The following is a 20,296-nucleotide window of genomic DNA, read 5'->3' on the forward strand; positions in this document are numbered from 1 at the left end:
ACTGACAAATAGAAAGAAGCAAGTATGCAGAACAAGTAGCTGACCAATATTTCCAATTTTCTATACCAGGGGAATAATTTGCTGTGCCCACTTTTCCATAATCATAAATGAAAGAATGTGTAATATTCCCACTGGCAGTAGGGTTGATAATCAGAGGACAGATTTAAGGTGACTGGCAAAAGAACCAGGAGATGAGGAGCATTCCACCACTGTTGGCAGGTTTGAAGTTTAAATATTTTAATCTAAGGCACACCATGTTCACAAGCAACTCTGAATTTATAGCCACATAAAGCAGAATTACATTTCTTTTTGTTTGTAATATGATTTAATTATATTTACAAGTACACTAAGTTCTTTACTGTTACACAGGTTCCCAAAGCTCATAAGGATGATGGAGATTGGTTGGGGGGGGGGGGGCGGGGTTGAGGGATGCAGGGAGCAGGCTGAACCTGAACTTGCATAAAATTATGAGTTGTCAAAACAGTTTTGTAGTGAACATGTAAAGGTTTAAACTGAACCTTATTGAATAGTTCTGGAAAATTACAACCTCTACTCAACAATAGATTAAAAAGAAAAACAAAAGTGCTGAAAATACTCAGCAGGTCAGGTGGCATATGTGAAGAGAAGCAACGTTAACATTTCAGGCCGATGACCTTTAAACATTAACTTTGTTTCCATTTACAGATGCTGTCTGGCCTGCTGAGTACTTCCAGCATCTTCTGTTTTTATTTCAGATTTCCAGCATCCCCAGTATTTTATTTTTGTATAGATCAAAAATGCTTTACGGTAATTGCAAACCATTTATGTATTTTACTGAGGAGATCCCAAGCAGTTTGATGACTCCGTCCCCATCCATAAAACCTTTGTGTTTAAGATACATTCAAACATTTTGATTTAGTTAACACAACTGATTAAAATTTTAATTTAATTGTCTCTTTTGCAGTGAGGTTTACCAGGCATTCAATGGCAGGCATAATTAAAAAGCAGTGATAGAGGATAGTATTTCCCCAATTCAGGATCACAGAGATATAAATGGGGAATCCAGAGTGGTATTAAATAACTTACAGTATAGATAATCATTGGAAAACCAAACAAAAGTACACCATTATGAGGTTCCTTAAGTGCTTGCAAGTCAATTTAATTGAAGAAGTAGGTTTTAAAAAATGAACAGATTTAAAGTAAATGCAATGAGGGAAAAACATATCGCAATATAATCCTTTCATTTATCAATTATTTAAAAACTAATCACTAACAAAAATGAGATAAATATTAAAAGTAGTTGTACACTCAGTACACAATGTGGGAAACTTTAAGATGCTACAAGTTTGACTTTCAGTTCATTTGGGTTAGCTGTGAAAAATAGTTACACTGACACCTGATTTTCTATAGTTACAGTTTCAATATCAATGTAATAAACTCAAGTACTTATTAAAAATATTGGACTGTGGAAAGAAGACATTTTATTTTGGACAAAAACATGCACACCACAGTATGCAGTATATAATGGTAAAGAGTTTTATTTATAATTTCCACACAGATTATCAACTGCAGTATTATTTTATCAAACTTTATACAATGCTACTTGCCTCTTGTGACCATATGAGCATGAAAATAGAATATGTGAACTTTTCCCTATATACACACACACTCACACACACACACACACACACATATACACCCACCCCACAACAGGATGAATATAGTAAAACCCATAGCCAGAGCAGAAAGTTCTTTACATTTACAACTCAAGCACATTGAAACTGGAATTTCTCATTTTCAATGTTGGCTACGTTTTAAGATACTAGCCTGCCATGGGGCCAAGCTGGTGAAAACCAGGTTTTCAAACCAAAAAAATATCCAATTTACTGACAATCGCACTATCAAAAATTCCATCTGAATTCTTTTGCTCAACAGGTTAGCATTATTTCCAAGTCATTAGACTATACAGTATGTACAAGTAGGTGACCACAACAGGGACACTGTAGGCTCAGCTTTATTAATGTCTTTGAAATAGTTTATGGCAGTGATGGGAATATGAGTTTAAGATCACCAAAATGTAGAGTGACAAAGTGCTGGGCTTTCCAAGAATGCAAAGTATATAAACACAATTAAAAAATGCACATTTGAAGTACAGGACAAAGGAACTACTTCAGTATCTACTACTATAGATATACATAAAATGTTTAATTTCAACCATGCCCATGTAAACAAACTGGACAATTACTGTAGTATTATTGACTGTACCTACAATTTCCTTTATCGTTTTGAATAGTGGACATGTACAGTTGATTTAACCATTTACCCACTCTGGTAGAACAGAGCTTTTAGTAATGGAAAACAATTAAAAACATGATATATTAATAAATGTAAGATAAGCAACTTAATTTCTCAAACATCCAAATGTTGCTAATATTTTCCTATTTAGGCATTCACTTCCCTTATGTCTATTTGTAAAGGTGTTTCTTTATATGTAAATGCTACTTTCATTTAGCTATAATGAAAATATTTCACAACGAGTGAAGTGTTTACTTTTTTTCTCATTTTTGCACACTTCAGAAATTGACTAATTGGGGTATTGGGTAAAATTATCCTGTTGTCTGATGGCTGCATGCCTCAATTAGAATTGCAAAGAGGATATAGCTTGACTGCTGGAAAACTGGACTGAAAAGCCAATATAAATTCCAATAAAGAATTATTTGTATTTTCAAAGTAAGATAAAATTAAACCATTAGAGATGTTACAATGCTGGCTACTCAGGTTTTACAATGGAAAAATCACTGCAGCATGGCCATCCTTTAGAATTAACATGCGTGTATTTCAAAGATAAACAACATAAGCTGAAGTTTTGATTCACATGGCAAATAGGCCAAAATTTAACCAAACCAGCAAGGTGGTGCTATCTGGAATTACTTAAATCATCTTCGGTTTTGATATTTAAGAATACCAGAGATGTTGATCAAAAACATCTCTGCAACTAATTGAGTTTCTTTTTGGGACGTTGAGCAGTTTGACAGTCATATAAACTACATTCCCAGAATGCAAGTCAACATGACTGAGTGGAATACAGAATCCTTACCACCACATAACTAACCTGCCAAAATTGGATAGTCTAAACATCTTTACACTAAAGGTGTTGAAACACCCAATTTTATGCATGGATCAGTATTACATTTATCCAGACCCTCTTGCATACAAAATTAACATGGTAAGAGGCTTTTCCATCTATGCTTCCAGCATACTTTCAGCTTTTATTTCTCTACAAGGTACTCTGGCTACCCAGACAAGAATCTTTCAGTATTGCTGGTAAGGTTAATATATAACTGAATATATTTATTTGAATAAAGCCCAAACCATCAATGTTATCTGTGCTTTACTCTCAGGAGTGCTACTTCCTAAATATTTTGAATACCAAGACTACAGAAGTTACTAAAAATAAAAAAAATTAAAACACACATGCCTTAATCAATCACAGCATGCCTTCAGATTGTCCAAATATTACATGATCCTATGCACATATTAACAAATGAATCAACAATTGTAATTAACACCTTCAAAAAGGTGAACACTTCACAAAACAGCAAATTGTGTAGATTGTTTAAAAAAAACCTTTAACAGCCGTAGAAATCTAAGTCTGAACATTTAAGCTTAAAACCAGTTATCTGTTAGCACAAAAAACTTCTGTTTTAGAAAAGTTTGCAATAAACCACTGATTCAACAACAGCCAAGGCAAACAAGCTCCCTGAAAATACTCTTCACTAACGTGCCACCAACTGTGGTGTCAATGTTAACGCACATCCACAAGTTACAAGAGACTAAAAAGTAGCTAAACACTTCTGAAGGGAATATGCATTCACCATTACTTCAGGTTAATAGTAAAATATGTACTGGAAAACATCTGAATATATCCAGTTTTAAATCACGTAGATGTAAAAAGGTCACACTTTGGTGGCACCAGGTCACAGCCAAATATGTAATGGCTCTGAAACCAACTTCTAATGGAACCCTTAAGGTTCTTCACCCAGTTGGCCAGGAAACTAATTACACATTAGTTTTACACTCAACAGACATTAATTTTATAACTGTGCTATGCTGAATACCAATCTATTTCTTTCCTGAACTGGAAAAACAGCAATTGGAACACTAATCTTTTCAGCCAGGAATGTAATGGTCAAATGGCTCTTCAAAAAGCCAGATGCCTGGCTGAAAGGTCCTCATGGCTTTCAACAAATCTTCCCTTCCCTTACTCCCATCACTAGGTGGTACTTTGAACAAGTAACCAAAAACCATCTGATTGTACAGAAGGAAATATGGCACAATTTGGAGTGCACGAAAGAAGCAACTATTCAGGAATAGATATCCAGGCTAGCATTTATATTCACAATGCCAATTTCAAATTCTTATTGATAAAAAGGTTTGTATTATTGTACAAATGTATTTTTTGCTGGAAAAAAAATCCACTTTCTGATGGACATTTTGAAATTTCATACCCTGTGAACATCATTTAGTTGTATTAGAATATTCAACATATCTCTCATAAAATCGTTTCAGGCAGATAACATTTATGTAGTATTTAAACATTTGATATGTTTCCAGTGACTTGATGCAGATAAAATCAGAGATGAGTTTTTCTTGTCCACCAATGCAGCATTTCAAACTTTGATCCTAATTTGTGTCCCCAGATGCCGATATGACAGGCAAAGTACTATTGGCAGCTTTATGAAGGTATAATGTAAAACATTTTTAGAAGGTACTGTTTGCTGTATATTGTTCAAAAGCTGTACCATAGCTTCTTCCAAGGTCTATGCCTGCTGTGTGAATTAAGAAATGCGTGGTTAAATGTGCTTCTAAGTAAGTGAAGGCCCATTGACATGTCTGAAGCCTCTGATGGTCAAGTAATGCAATGTTGACCTATTTTAAATCATAGTTCGGAATCTGGAAGAAAAGCTCCAAGAATCATTTGACCCAGGTCCAGGCACTTTCTCCAAAAGAACTGAAATTTAACTACCAGGGATAACTTAATTATAAAGGATATGAGGTCCTTCCTCTGGAGAACCTCTCTTATGTAGATCTTCTCTTGCACCAAGGATTCCATTTACATCTGAGCCATTCGTCTTCTGTTCTTCCATTATTTCATCGTCCTTGTTCATAAGTCCAGCCAAGTGCCCAAGTGGGAATGCAGTGTCGCAGTTCTGTGTGGAGGACACCTGTGAAATAACTGGCATTTGCACTGCTGAGTTGCTATCAAAGCCATTGTCTCCGATATCATACTGACCAAGGGCCTCCTCTTGCTCTTGTTTCAGGTAGTCTGGCACAATGAAGTCACTGAAAAACAAGTAAGTTTAATATTTTATCCAGGATATTGAAGTACAACTCAATCCTAATCTGTCTCTTTACCTTGAAATTTTACACCTGGTGTACTTAGATCAAAATTTATAAAACTACAGATTAAAAACGGCCAATATGCAAATCATTGTAAAATTATCCATTGTTAATCCATGGAAACAGAAACATACATCTTAAATGAAAATTTATTAGACTTTTGAAATAAACTTACTAGCGGATTGCATTTAATGCAGCACCAAAATAAGAACAACCCGTTAACACTTTACACCTAGATCACCAATTCTATACAAGACTGAATGAATGCGAACTGGTGTGGGACACTGCGTGGTACAATCAGATCACATGCAACTCCTAGATGATAATACTTCTTTCTACCTTAGCATCTCTAGACAATTTCCTGATAATGGTTTAATAATAGACAAATGTACAAAATCTGTTTTTAACTATTGATTATCTATATCTTCGAAAATTCTACTTTATTCTACTGTTGACACATTTTAATGACAAGTTGGAATCCCAAAATTTGATAAAATATAACTCTACAATGGTCGGTATTGCAGCGATGTTGTTACTGGACTAATTATTCAGAGAATGTGAGTTAGCAGTTTGAGAATTTGAATTCAGCGTGTAAATAAAAAAAAGGTTAACATTAAACCTGAATTTCAAATAAAAAGAATAAACAACTTACTGAGCAAAAATAAAACAATATCAAAGCAATAATTTGATAATTTTAAAAAGTAATCAATAAAAATGAATATTAGAGTGTGAGAGGAGTGTGTGCGCATGTCCCGCTCACTGCCAATCTCACGGCGCACACTCACTCACCCCCAACCACTGGGTGAGTGGTTGTATATGTTGGTGTGTGGGGGTAAGGGTGAGTGAAAACCCTAAGAGTGCAAGTGAGCCACGTCCCAACATTCCCCCTGCCGCACGCCCGCACACCCTGCCGCGTGCACACACACACACACACAGTCTCGATGCAAGGGGTAAACGGGGCACCTCCTTCTAGATGCTCCTTCCCCTTAAAGTATCAGGCCGAGGCCCTCAGGCACCCGAAGGGAGGTGCAGCAGCAGCTGGACACCCCTGGGTCATCCACTCAGGAATCTCAGAGGCTGTCCTCTCCCTTCGAGTTCCCTTTGCCTGTGACCCCCTCAACATCGTCCTCTGTCACTGCAGAAGGAACAGCTTGTCCACGGGAGAACTGCCAAAGCAAGCAGAGGCCTCCAGAGGACCCACACACTTGTTGTTAGAGGCAACAGGACCAACCATTGCACAGGCTGTCTCCACCCCTGCTGCGGATGTCAGGGTTGCACCAAGAAGTGTTAGGAATGGGTGAACACACTGACACTTCATAATCTGAAAATATATTCCTTTTCATTGAATAATGTGTAATAGTGTCTTTCAGCTTCATTGACAAGCTTCGCGAGTTCTCCCACTGCTTTCCCCCCCACCAACCACTCTCGCCATCCCTTCTACTGATACCATCACAACCTCACCTTCCCACCCTAATGGCTCATTCTACCCTCTCTCATTCTCACCATTCCCTCCAACCACACCCTCATTTTGCTCCCCAAGAGGCAGTCATTGACTCCACATGCCCTTTCCTTGCACGTTCACCTGGACACCACCCCCCACCCTGGAACTCCATCTTCCTCGGAACTCCTTCCTCCCCCCCTTACACCTACCTCCTCAGGTGCCATTTACTCCACCGTTACAGCGTCCTCCCCTCCCAACATCATCTCCTCCCCCTCCTCCCCCCCCCACCGACACCTTTATTCCCCCCAGTCCAGCCTCACCTCCCCCAAGACCTTTGCTCCCCACTCCCAACCTCAACCCCCAACACCCTGCTTGCCCCACAACCTGAACCTCCCCCACCGACACCATCGCCCAAAGCTTCACCACCCCCAACACCTTCATTCCCTCCCTCCCAACCTCACCTCCCCATGACACCTTCATCCTCCCTCCCAACCTCACCTCCCCATGACACCTTCATCCTCCCTCCCAACCTCACCTCCCCATGACACCTTCATCCCCCCCCACTCCCAACCTCACCTCCCCCTGAAATCTTTGTACACCCCTTCCAACCTCACCCTCCCGATACCATTGTTCCCCCACTAAAGCTCACCACTCAACACCTTCGCTGCCCCCCTCCCAACCTCACTTGCCCTTGACACACCTTCCTCTCCCAAACCCACAACTTCCTCTCCACCCCACTTGACGATCATCCATTGCAGACCATGGCCAAGACACTGAGGTACCGAAGCAGACCCTGAATGGTGATCTTCCACCTTCCGTGAGGTGCTTCGCAGCGCAGCCATGTCCATGAGAATCCAGCCAGCTTGCAATGCACCGTTGATCCAGGTTCCCGTTGTTGTTGGGCTCCAGCATCCTCTTCTCCTGAGTTGTCCACTATGTGAGAAGGCCCTAATGCGTTCTTGTCACACTTGCAAGACGTGTTCTGCGCCAGCACATTTTCCTGCCAATGTGGGGGGTAAATTTGACGTTCGGGGATGATTGTAGTGAGCTGGGCTTATAAAGATATGCAGGGGTATTACAATGAAGTTCCCAAAGTGCAGCGGCGTGAAACCCGGTCCACCATTGACAGGCGGAGCGGATGACTGCAAACTGGTTTCACAACGTCATGAAACCAATTTTTGGCAGGAAGCCATATCGTTCGCTCACGCCCGCCATGGCACCCGAAGCCAACAGGCACGGAAAATTCTGTCTCACAGACACATGCCCTCTCTCTCTCTCTCGCTCACACCCAGGCTCCAGACTCTCTGCCCCCACCACCCCCGGGGCCTGGAAGCATCTCTCATCCCACCCCAGCCAGTCTCCCTCTTGCCTCACCTCCGGCCCGGCAGCCAGTCCCCTTCCCTCCCCACCTCCGGCCCGGCAGCCAGTCTCCTTCCCTCCCCACCTCCAGCCCAGCAGCCAACCTCCCTCCCTCCCCACCTCCGGCTCGGGAGCCAGTCTCTCTCCCTCCCCACCTCTGGCTCCTTGAAGAATCTTCAAATTCACTTACCCATCTTGGTAGTATTTTGAACTGTGGCTCTTTGGGCCAGCATAGAGAGGCATTGTGGGCCGCATCTGGCCTGTGTGCCGGGTGTTGGCCAGTCTGTTCTATACAGTCTTTCTGTGGAGCTTTGTGCTGGAATTTGCAGTGATTAGGAATTCATTTCAGCACAGTGACCTGTGTGAACAGAGCAAGCAACTGTGTAGCTCCCTAACCAGATTGAAGAATCCCTACTAAGGTGCACAAGATTTGAACCAGTAGGTGTAATATTTAATTCAAAGCCGAGTCACATATAGAACGCAGAATAAGAGTGGAAAGAAAGGTTTAAAAATTACATTTTAATTCTCCAACAATAATTAATATCCGAAAGAAGAAGACTTCACATTTGAAAAGTTTAATTTTCAAGGCCAGAGGGTTTTTTTTAAACTTAAATTAAAACTTACCATACCTTTACAGGTTTACTTACCCCGGAATGAACAAATCCAACTTTTCTGGCAAGTTTAGTGGGTATCTATTACCCAAATACAGCAATCTCAAGCCATTGCAACTGTTTAAATGCCAAGTCCCTCAGCAAGATACTGGTACAGTGAAGCTTCTGAAGGAGCAAAGTAAATCAGACAACAACTTTGATTTCTCTATTTAATTGTGCATGCGTAGCTGCAGAAGACTGCTGTCTAATTTATTCTTTGATAATAGTGAGTGCTGATAGCCTCACCATTATCTGTACCACAAAATGTGGGTGATTATGTTTCAAAATATTATCACAAACCATCTGATTACAAACATAGACAATAGGTCCACAGACAGTTTAGGTTTAACTACACAGAAAGGCAGTGGAAACTGATTGTGCGGAAAAACATAAGGAAAAATTGGTCACTTGAAAGAATGGACGATTATGATTATGAATATATTGTACCAGCCAGATGAACCACAATCTGCAATTTTACTTTCCAGTGTAACATGCAGCAAATGCAAATGTTTCCACCATTGCCTATCAAACCACTGAGTTTTGGGGGCAGGACAAACCATGATGGCATACATGGTAACTTAGACCATGTGCAAGTTCAACATGCAGCTACAAAACTTAGCAAAGGACCCTCTAAATTTTAAACTTATCTCCAACATAATTACATTGCTGACAGTGATAGTGAAACATTTGGTTCCTCTCAAAAAATCAGTAAGCACTTAATTAGTAACTCTTTCCTCACTGTTCACTTTACTGTATCTGCCGCAGACCATTAAGCTTTCTACACATTAGTCTGCAATGAACATACATAAATCTATACGACTAATCGCTGTCATTATGTTCATTCAAAGCCAACAGTTCTACTGTGAAATGTGTTACGTACACTTTTCTGTATGTCATTTAATCCCAATTGCACAGCAAGTACGGATGTAATAAAGAAATCCATTCATATTGACAATCATCAGATACTACAAATGCAAACACCTGCCATATCAACAGATAAAACAAAGCTTAACAATGAAAGTAAAGCTGGTTTTACATGAACATTTTACATTGCCACACTATAACTGTATAGAATAGTAGCTCATGGTGCTGGAATTTAAAATCACACTCAACAGTTCAGACTGCCTTTATTATAGCTATTTATTCATTATATAATCAGTCTCTCTTACAAAATGGAAGAAATACCATTTTAGTTTGAACACGTTCTATTCTTGGATAGTTAGAAAATTTTCAACAAGATTCTACATCAGCAATTAATGGTTAATGTGGTGTCAGTGACTCCAGGGCACTGAATAAGAAATTGGCTCAAATGCAGATACAGACAGTAGCCATAATTGGAAACTTTTCAGTCTGGAAAGAGATTACATGGGGTACTACAATGGGTAATACTGATTTTTCATATGCAATTACGACATGAACATGGGTATATTGAGCAAAATCTCTACATGTAACAATGATGCCCATTTTGTTAGACTTCTTTCATGAAACCTTCTAAGTTAAACTTGCTGCATGAGTGGATAACAGTGTGGCCATGGCAACAGGGCATCTGGAACCTCACTGAACAGTCGGACCAAAAACGTACCTCCTTAATCAATGAGATTTAATGATTGAGAAAGAAACAGATTTCAGAAGCCATTCGATGAAGTGCCATACAAGAGTCTTTCACACAAGATTACAGCCCAGAGGATTTGGGGCAGTATGTTAGCACAGAAAGAGGATCGGTTAAGGGAAAGAAAAGAGAGAGTAGTAATAAACAAGTCATTTGTCGGATGGCAGGATGTAACTAGTGGAGCTCCGTAAGGATCAATGTTTGGGTCTCAGCAATTTACAATCTATATCAATGATTTAGATGAGGAGACCAAGTGCAATATATCTTAGATAAAAGCAAAATACTGCGGATGCTGGAAATCTGAAACAAAAACAAAAATAGATGGAAAAACTCAGCAGGTCTGGCAGCATCTGTGGAGAGGAATACAGTTAACGTTTCCAGTCTGTATGACTCTTCATCAGAACATCTGATGAAGAGTCATACGGACTCAAAATGTTAACTGTATTCCTCTCCACAGATGCTGTCAGACCTGCTGAGTTTTTCCAGCTATTTTTGTTGCAATATATCTTAGTTTGCTGACAATGTGTAGCTAGGTGAGAATGTAAGCTGTGAGGAGAACACAAAGAAGCTGCAAAGAAATCAGGTAAGTGATTAAGCAAGAAGGTGGTAGATGGATTATAATTGAAGTGTGAAATTATCCAGCTTGGGAGGAAGAATGGAAAGGGAGGTTTTTTTTCTCTTTTAAAAAGGTTAGACACTAGTAAATGTTGGTATTCAGATGATTTTGGGTACATGAATCACTTAGTTAATATGCAGGTACAGCAAGCAATTAGAAAGGCAAATGGTATGTTAGCCTTTATTGTAAAGGGTTGGAGTATATAAGTAAGGGAGTTTTGCTGTAATTATAGAGGGCTTTGGGGAGTATTGCAGGAGAGGGCTGAGAAGATAAAAACAGGGTCTCATCAGCAGAACCCGGAGCATCGTGCGAAAGAATTCAAAATTGGATCAACCAACAAAAATCAAGGAGGGATGTCACAGGGCAGCAGATAGGTGATTGGTTGCTAAGTATTAGAGTTTTATTTTTGCTCTTTAAGCAAGGGAGGTGCATCAAATTCAGAGTTAAGGATCTGTAACTTTTTATTTAGTTAGTAAACTAGACAGATTAACTAATCTACAGAACTGAAATAATCAATTGAAAAATAATTTTAACTACTTTAATAATTAAACATGTAAACAGTTTAGATAGACATGGCAGAGTAGGTGGTGTACCACAACTGCTGCATGTGGGAGTTTCTGGACAGCATTGTGGTTCTGGTCAACCACATGTGCAAGAAGCATCTACAGCTCGAGGAACTTTAGTGTAGATTTGTTGAGTTGAAATTTGAGCTGCAGACATTAGAGGGCATCAGGAAGGGATAGTGTTACCTTTTCTGAGAAGCAATTACACCCCTTAGAAAAAGTAGTATCCTAGAGATGGTCAGTGATCAGGTACAAGAGAGTATGACTGCGGATCAGGCAAGAATGAGGATCCAGGATGTGCTGATAAAGGAGTCTTGGCTACAATGTTTGTTCAACAAGCATGAGGTACTTGCTGCCTGTGGGGATGAGAAGAACGACGGTACATTGGGTGGACAAACTAACAACGGCACTATGGTGCTGGAGGCCATTCAAATAGGAATAGTAAAAAGAAACATGACAGTGACAGCGCAAAACATAGTTGGGGGAATAGATACAGTTCTCTGTGGCCGAGACCGGGATTCCAAAGGTTGCATTGCCTGCCAAAGTTTCCTTCACAGCTGGGGAAGAACTTAAAAGTGGAAGGAAGGGGATCTAGTTATCATGATCAAGTTGGAACAATTGACATCTGTAGAACTAAGAATGAGGTTCTGCAGAGGGAGTTTCAGAAATTGAGTTCTAAATCAATACTGGGCCTCAATGCTAACAATTTCTGGATTATTACCAGAGCCATATGCAAACTGGCATGGGGTTCAGCAGATTAGAGAATTAAGCATGTTGCTCAAAGAGTGGTGTGAGAAAAAGGGGTTTGGATTCAAGGGACACTGACACCAGTACTGGGGAATGAGGGAGCATTTCCATTGGGATGGGCTCCACTTAAGCCAGGCTGGGACCAGTCATGGCGAATTGTATAACTTGAGCAGTGGATTGTGCTTTAAATTAAAAGAGGCAGGGGAGGGGTCAGGTGAAGGAAAATTTAGAAATCTAAAGAGAAAAGTCAAGGCAATAGAGCAGTGTAGAGATTTAGGTAAAGACAAGCAGAGTGGAACAGGAGGACACAGAGAGCTTAACAGCAATAGTGTATCAGTGAAAAAGATCTGTGCAAAGGATAGTGGTAAATATGTAAAATGAGAGGCTCTTTACCTGAATGCACAAAGCATTTCTAACAAGGTGGATGAACTTGTGGTACAAATAGATAAATGGGTTTGACCTAATCGCCAGCACAGAGAGAGCTTACAAAGTAACCAAGGTTGGGAAATATATATTCCAGGGTACACAACGTTTTGAAAAGACAGGCAGAATGGAAAGAGTAGCAGCCCTGATAATAAAGAATGACATAAAGACAGTAGGAAGAAAGGATCTTGGCTTAGAAGGTCAGGAAGTAGAATCAGTGGGTGGAGATTAGGAATAATATGGGTCAGGAACTGTGTTGAGAGTAGTTTATAGACCTAACAGTAATTACTCCATTGGACAGAGCATTAAGCAAGGAATAATTGGGGCTTGTAACAAGCAGTGTAAAGGCAGTGTAATAATCTGGTGGATGGGTGGGGTGGGAGACAGGGAATTTTAATCTTCATATAGATTAAACAAATCAAATTGGCTAAAGTAGTTTGGAAGATAAGCATGTAGATTATTTTCACAACAGTTTCCTAAAACAACACATTGTGGAACGAATTAGGGATAAAGCTTATTTAGATCTAGTATTGTGTAATGAGGTCGGGTTAATTAATAATCATAGTACAAGATCTTTGGGGAAAAAGTGATCATGATACAATTGAAATCCATATTAAGTTTGAAAGTGACAGACAGGAGTCCAAAATAAGCTTCAACTTAATGCCAATTGCATAGGTATCCAGGGGACAGCTGGCTAAGGTTGACTGTGCAAATATACTAAAAATGTGTGGAAGAAAATAAACAGTGGAAAACATTTTTAAAAATGACTCAAAAATTTCAATAAAAATATAGCCCATTAAAAAAACAAAAAATCAGCAAGCAAGATCCATCCATGGCTTACTAGAGAAGTTAAGGATAGTATTATATTAAAGAGGCTTATAACATTGTGAAGAATAGCAGGAAGCCAGAGGATTTGGAAGTTTTAGAAACCAGCAAAGGGCCATCAAAAGGTTGATTTAAAAAAAAGGAAAATACAGAATCAGGGTCAACTAGCCAGGCATATAAAAACAGACTATAAATAAATGTTTTTACAGATATATAAAAAGGAGAGTAGCTAAAGTGAATATTGGTCCCTTACAGGCAGAGAGAGGGAAAATCTTGAGGAAATGGCAGAAACATTGAACAAATATTTTGTGTCTGTCTTGACAATGGAAGATACAAAGGTACATGCCAGAAATAGAGGAAAACCAATAAGCTAATGTGAATGTGGAACATCAAGTAATTAATATCAGCAGAGAAAAGGACTAAAAGCTGACAGATCCCCAAGGGCTGATGGTCTACATCCTATGGTTCGAAAAGAGGAAGATGCAGATAGTGAGTACACGGATTATGATTTTCCAAAATTCCCTAGACACTTGATCTGTACTAGTGGATTGGATGTTAGCAAGTAGAACTCTACTATTCAAGAAAGGAGGGAGAGAGAAAAAAGGTAACTCTACTATTCAATTAGTCTGACATCTAGTCATAGGGAAAATGCTGGAATCTGTTAAGGAAGTCTTCACAACGCACTTAGAAAATCATAGGTCAAAGAGCGTCATCATGGTTTTACAAAAGGGAAATCGTGTTTGCCAAATTAGAGATTTTTGAATATTAGGATGGATAAAGAAGAACCAATTGGTATTCTTGGATTTCCAAATTGTACTTGATAAGGTGCTACACAAAAGGTTCATAGGCGGGATAAAGGCTCATGGAATTGGGGGTAATACGTTAGCAAGGAAGGAAGGTTTGTTAATGGACAGGAAACAGAGAGTAGGGATAAACAAGGCATTTTCAACTTGGCAGTTACAACCAGTGGAGTGCCATAAGAATCAGTGCTGGGGCCTCAACTACTTACAATCTATGTTATAGCTTATGGTGAAGAGACTGAGAGTAGTGCATCCAAGTTTGCTGATGTTATAAATCTGAGTGGGAGTGTAAGCTGTAAAGAGAACACAAAGAGGCTGTAAAGAGATACAGGCAGTTTAGGTGAGTGGGCAACAAGGTGGCAGATGGAGGATAATGTGGGGAGGTGCAAAGTTATTCACTTTGGTAGTAAGAAAAGACAAGCAGAATATTTTCAAAAAGTGTAAACATTTAAATGTAGCTATTCAGAGACACTTGGGTGTACCCATACAAGGAACACAAAGTTAGCAAATCCAACAACCAATTAGAAAGACAAATGGCATGTTGATTGCAGGGAACTGGGGTAAAAGAACAAGCAGTCTTGCTATAATTACATATAGGTCTTTGATGAAGCCACACCTAGAGTACTCTGTGCAGTTTGGTCTCCACATCAAAGAAGGATATACTGGGATAAAAGCAAAAAACTGCGGATGCTGGAAATCCAAAACAAAAATTAAAATACCTGGAAAAACTCAGCACGAATCATACGGACATAAGAGTCATACGGACTCGAAACGTTAACTGTGTTCCTCTCCGCAGATGCTGCAGACCTGCTGAGTTTTTCCAGGTATTTTTATTTTTGTTAAGGATATACTGGCATTTGAAGTGGTACAGCAAAGCTTTGGTACATTGGTTCCCGAGATGAGAGTGTTGTCCTATGAGTGGTTCAGTAAATTGGGCCAATTATCTGAAATTTAGAAGAATGAGAAGTGATCTCATTGAAACATACAAAATTTTGAATGGGCTTGGCAGGGTAGACAGAGATTGTTTCCTCTGGCTGGGGAATCTAGGACATAGTGGATGGTGGGGTAGGGCATAGTCTCAGGATAAGAGGTTGATCATTTAGGATGGAGATGAGGAGAAATTACTTCACTCAGAGGGTTGAGTGTCTTTGGAAGTCTCTACCCCAGATAGTTGTTGATGCCCCACTGTTGAGCATATTCAAGACTAAGACAGGCGGATAGTTGGTCTCTCATGGGTTCGAGAAATATGGAGAGCAGGCAAGAAAATGGAGTTGATGTAGAAGTTCAGCCATGATCATATTGAATGGTGGAGCAGACTAGAAGGGCCATAGAGTCTATTCCTGTTTCTTACGTGTTAAGAGAGAAACAATTGAGGAGGATGAATTAGAGTCAAATCACGTACAGAAAGAGAGATAAAGAGAGGAAAAAAAAGATTGAACTGAGAGCTTGAGAAAAGAGAAAGAAAAGTAAATCTGACATTTAAAAAATCTCCTAGAACAATTTTACCTACCACCTGAACAAATGAGACTCCACGGTTTAAACTGTTCAATTTCTGGGCCAGAGAAGTTGATTGGCACTACGATAACAATTGTGACATGGTTAAAAATGTATTTACTGTCTTAATTATTAGACTTAACTTTCTATGATAGATTTTATGGCCAATTAATTTGCCATCATAGCAAGTTTTTTCAAAATAATGAAGAGGCTAAGGGCAAAATACTGTTTGTACAAAGCTGGCATATGTTGACCACCAAGTTCTGGAGATTCACAAGTCAGAGAGCTAGTCAATTTGCATATTAACAACCTGTGTTGTGAACATGCTGCTATTGTTATAGAAAGATCCATTCCAATAGCATTAAAATAGAATACACGGAAATTAAATAAGTCACAAGCCCAATTACATTTAAGATTTGTCTACATTTTGCCGAATACTATTTTTATGTGCTTCAGGGAAAATTTATTTTTCTTTCTTAAAAATTTTGAAAAGGACAGGCAGTGATGAAGTAACTTTTTGATGTTAAATGAACCCAAAGATCTATGAAACTGCTCCATGCATCATGCCAGTCTAAATTCTCAGGAGGAATAATTTTTTGGCATCTTGAAAACATCAAATGCAGTGAGGAACTTTTCTCTGTATTCTGGCTGACAGACTACATGCATATAGCTTAACTGACGAAAAAGAAATTGTTACAGTTCAGTTTCACCCAACATTCATTCATTTTTCTACAGCAATGAAGCAGGAACCATGGGTGTGCCTGCATCTGATGTGAAGCGAAACATAATACCCCTCTTGGCAGCATGGATATGGCACACCGCAGGATTAACTTTTTTCAGTTACACAATGGAGATTTGTACGGGATGGCCATAGTAGTCACCTGATTGAAAACATTGACTGGTATAGTATTTCAGGCTAAACTATAAAATTGTTGTTGTAAGATATAAACTTATACAGAAAGAAAGCTGAAACAACTGAAAAAAGCAGTATCAAAACCAAATTTCATTTTTGCTTTAAACTTTCTTCTGAAGCCAAAATACAATTATTTCAGAACTCTTCGGGTTTCTTTAACTCAGACATGGTTGATTATAACAAGGGCATCTATAGCGATGGAGCTCTATCTCTCTACTGCAGCATGCAACTAAACAAATGACACTAGCAAACTAAAAATATGGTTAAAATGCCTGCTGTATTTATCGCAATGGATACAGAACTCAAAGACACAATGATAGATGATGCTCACAGTCCTTATTAATTACTGCTCCTAGCCAACATCTGCATTGCCCAGGAAATGCATCATTTGATGCAATATGCTCTTGGACAGCTTTTGTAAAACAAAGTTTCTACTTGATCCTCAGCCCTGAGAGATTATGACAATGGCTACATGTCACATTTTTGAAACCTGTTAAATTGGAAACACAATCACCATTCACCATAATTTGGTTAGCTACTGTTTTGAAGTTACTGGGGTATTAAAAGTTTAACAAATTGAAGCACATTCCTCTTGGAATTTAACACATGGTTCCAGACACAATTCTACAAGGAAAATCGGAAACAGCAGCTTTAGTATTTATTTTAAAATTAAAATTCCATTACTAGCTACAAATTTAATAAAAGAACATTCATTTATATAGGGCTAATCACAACTTCAAGGTGCCCCAAAGCACGTTGTTTTGTACTGTGGCCATTGTTGTAGAGAAATAAGGCAGCCAATTTGCACATAACAAAGACCCATGAGCTTCATCATAAATGACTACATAGTCTGTTTTAGTGGCATGGGTTGGAGGGACAAATGTTGGGCAGAACTTCTTGGGAGTCTTCGAAGAATATCAAAAGATCTTTTATGTCCATCTCATAGGGCAGATGGGACCTGGGTTTAATATCTCATCTGAAAGATTGCACCTCCTAGTGTATTTTTTGCTCAGTACTGGATCAAAATGCCAAACTAGATTGTATGCTACCTGGGTGGGGCTTGAACTTGATTCTGAGAAATCTATCATGAAAGTTGACACTTGAAAACATATGTAAGATTATTTTCTAACCATGCAAGGTGAAGTGTGTATTCAGAGATCAAAAGAGTTAAGCTATTCACCTAAATTTCAGAAAAATTCTAATATTCTTGTAAATAACTATCACATTCTTTTTGTATTTAAATCTCCAAGGTAAGTTTTAACTTTTTCTAAATAGGAATTAACCTACTGGAGACCACAAAAGACTGCTGGCAGAATAATGCACCAAGCAAAGCCGTCTTTCTTCATGTTGAACAGAAATCAACATCCAGGATGGAAAGTCACGCCAATCTTCACTCAATGTTAAAAGATAGATGAAAATGTATCTGCTATAAAGTGAGATGGGGCATATGATTTGGCAAAAAGCGTTTGGAGAGCTTTCACGTGATATAAAGTTAAATCACATCTCTCAGAGATCCTTAATTCTTTTTGAAAGGTGGAGAGAGAAGCATTAGGCAAGTGTCAGTAGTGATTTTCCCACTAACCATGCACAATGCTATACATTTGTAGAAATGGATTTTCGTTATTCTCATGCCAGAGTTGGTCAATAGATAAATGGTACATTCTACAAATAGAACATCGCTTTGCATGGAATAGCATACATATTTATGTTTCTGCTGGATTCAAATAATGCTCGTTGCTTGTGTGACTGAACTGTCCAAGCGTTTTCAGGCCTATTTAAAACAGAGTTAAAATAACAGGCTGCATTATAAAATCAATGCTGATAGACATCGTATTGGCACCTCAGTTAGAAAGATCAATTTGCACTTGGCCTTCACATCTGCAGCTGGCAAAAATAAACACTGGTGTTTACATCGTTAAATCGATGTTGGCATTCTCCTTCACCAGCTTTAATAAAGATTTCGGCTATAGATATAATAAAAGCTTTTCATGTCCTTATCTTCAGTATTACTGCAAAATTGCATTACCCCATAATCATATTTTAAGTTGATGAAGACCAAAACGAGAAAGAAAATAACCTACACTTAGAGCATTCCAAAAATGCACTCAATTTTTAAGATGCAGCTTGTTTAACTCTATTCATTCCTCTCCCAAAACTTTAGTTACACGGTACCACCCAGAGAGAGCACTGCAAAAATCCAAATGAAACCTGTAACTAAAATTTTCCAAACAAAATGGATCTTGGTTCTCCTCTCCTGATGTGAAACACAATAATACTGAGATGAAGTGTGAACAGTGCAGAAAAATAGAACAAGTTACGAAGCTACTGTAATTTTTAAGTTGCTCTGAACTTGGTGAAGATAGAATTACTTACTTTGTCCAGTACTAGATCTACAGTTTTAAGAAGCCCATATAAACCTATACACTTAGAAACAGTGTACCCTCTAATTTTAACGTAGTGCATGACTGATTGAAGAGCATGGGCCCTTTAAATTTTTCAATGCCACCACGCACACATAGTAACTTAAAGGGTCGATCTGTGCATGGCCTGCACAGGAACATCCGGGTTGCTGCGCAGCCATGCAGCTTAGAAGAAACATTGTTTATTAAGTTTTTTTTAAACTACTGAAACTAACTTCAGCATGCACCTTACATCAACATTATATAATATCTATTATAGGTATGAAAACACTAGTGTTTGCAGTGGCAAGAATGGGTATAAATTTAATCCTAAAAACTTAAATAGAAATGTGATACAGTGATGATAGGATGAGGACCTGGATGAATGCAGCTCCGACAACACTCAAGAGGCTCAACACCACCCAGGAAAAGCAGCCCCCATTTGATCCAACACTTTATCCACCAACTTAAATATTCACTCCCTCCACTAGTGATGCACAGTGTCAGTAGTGTGTACTATATACAAAATGCACAGCAGCAACTTGCCAATCTTCTTCAACAACACTTTCCAAACCCGCAACCTCTACCACCTAAGAGGACAAGGGCAGCAGATGCATGGGAACACCACCACCTGTAAATTCCCCTCCAAGCCACACATCATCCCAACTTGGAACTATATCACTGTTCCTTCACTGTTGCTGGGTCAAAATCCTGTAACTGCCTCTGTAACAGTACTGTGGGTGTAGCTGCACCAGATGGACTGTAGCAGTTCAAGGCGGTGGCTCACCACCATCTTCTCAAGGGTAATTAAGAATGGGCAACAAATGGTGGCCTTGTCAGTGACATGCACATTCCAATAAAGAATAAGAATTTTTATTTATTCATTCATGGGTTGTGGGCACTGCTGGCTGAGCCAGCATTTATTGCCAATCCCTAATTGCCCTTGAGAAGGTGGCGGTGAGCTGGCTTCTTGAACCGCTGCAGTCCGTGTGGTGTAGGTACACCCACAGTGCTGTTAGGGAGGGAGTTCCAGGATTTTAACCCAGCAACAGTGAAAGAACAGTGATATAGTTCCAAG

At 39.1% G+C, this 20,296-nt stretch overlaps 1 protein-coding gene across 2 annotated transcripts in view; it reads right to left on the reverse strand.

The window, feature by feature from the left end:
* Positions 1-1,494: 1,494 nt before the first annotated feature.
* The window catches only part of LOC144669569 (zinc finger and BTB domain-containing protein 44-like), a 40,444-nt gene continuing 21,642 nt past the window's right edge, over positions 1,495-20,296 (reverse strand). For both annotated transcript variants that reach the window (XM_078532078.1, XM_078532070.1), the window contains one exon: positions 1,495-5,322. In XM_078532078.1, the coding sequence (XP_078388204.1) occupies positions 5,016-5,322 (307 nt within the window). In that variant the 3' untranslated portion in view covers positions 1,495-5,015. The remainder of the gene's footprint in view (positions 5,323-20,296) is intronic.

This window comes from Cetorhinus maximus, chromosome 2 (assembly GCF_964194155.1).
Source record: "Cetorhinus maximus chromosome 2, sCetMax3.hap1.1, whole genome shotgun sequence".
Classification (NCBI taxonomy): Eukaryota; Metazoa; Chordata; class Chondrichthyes; order Lamniformes; family Cetorhinidae; genus Cetorhinus; species Cetorhinus maximus.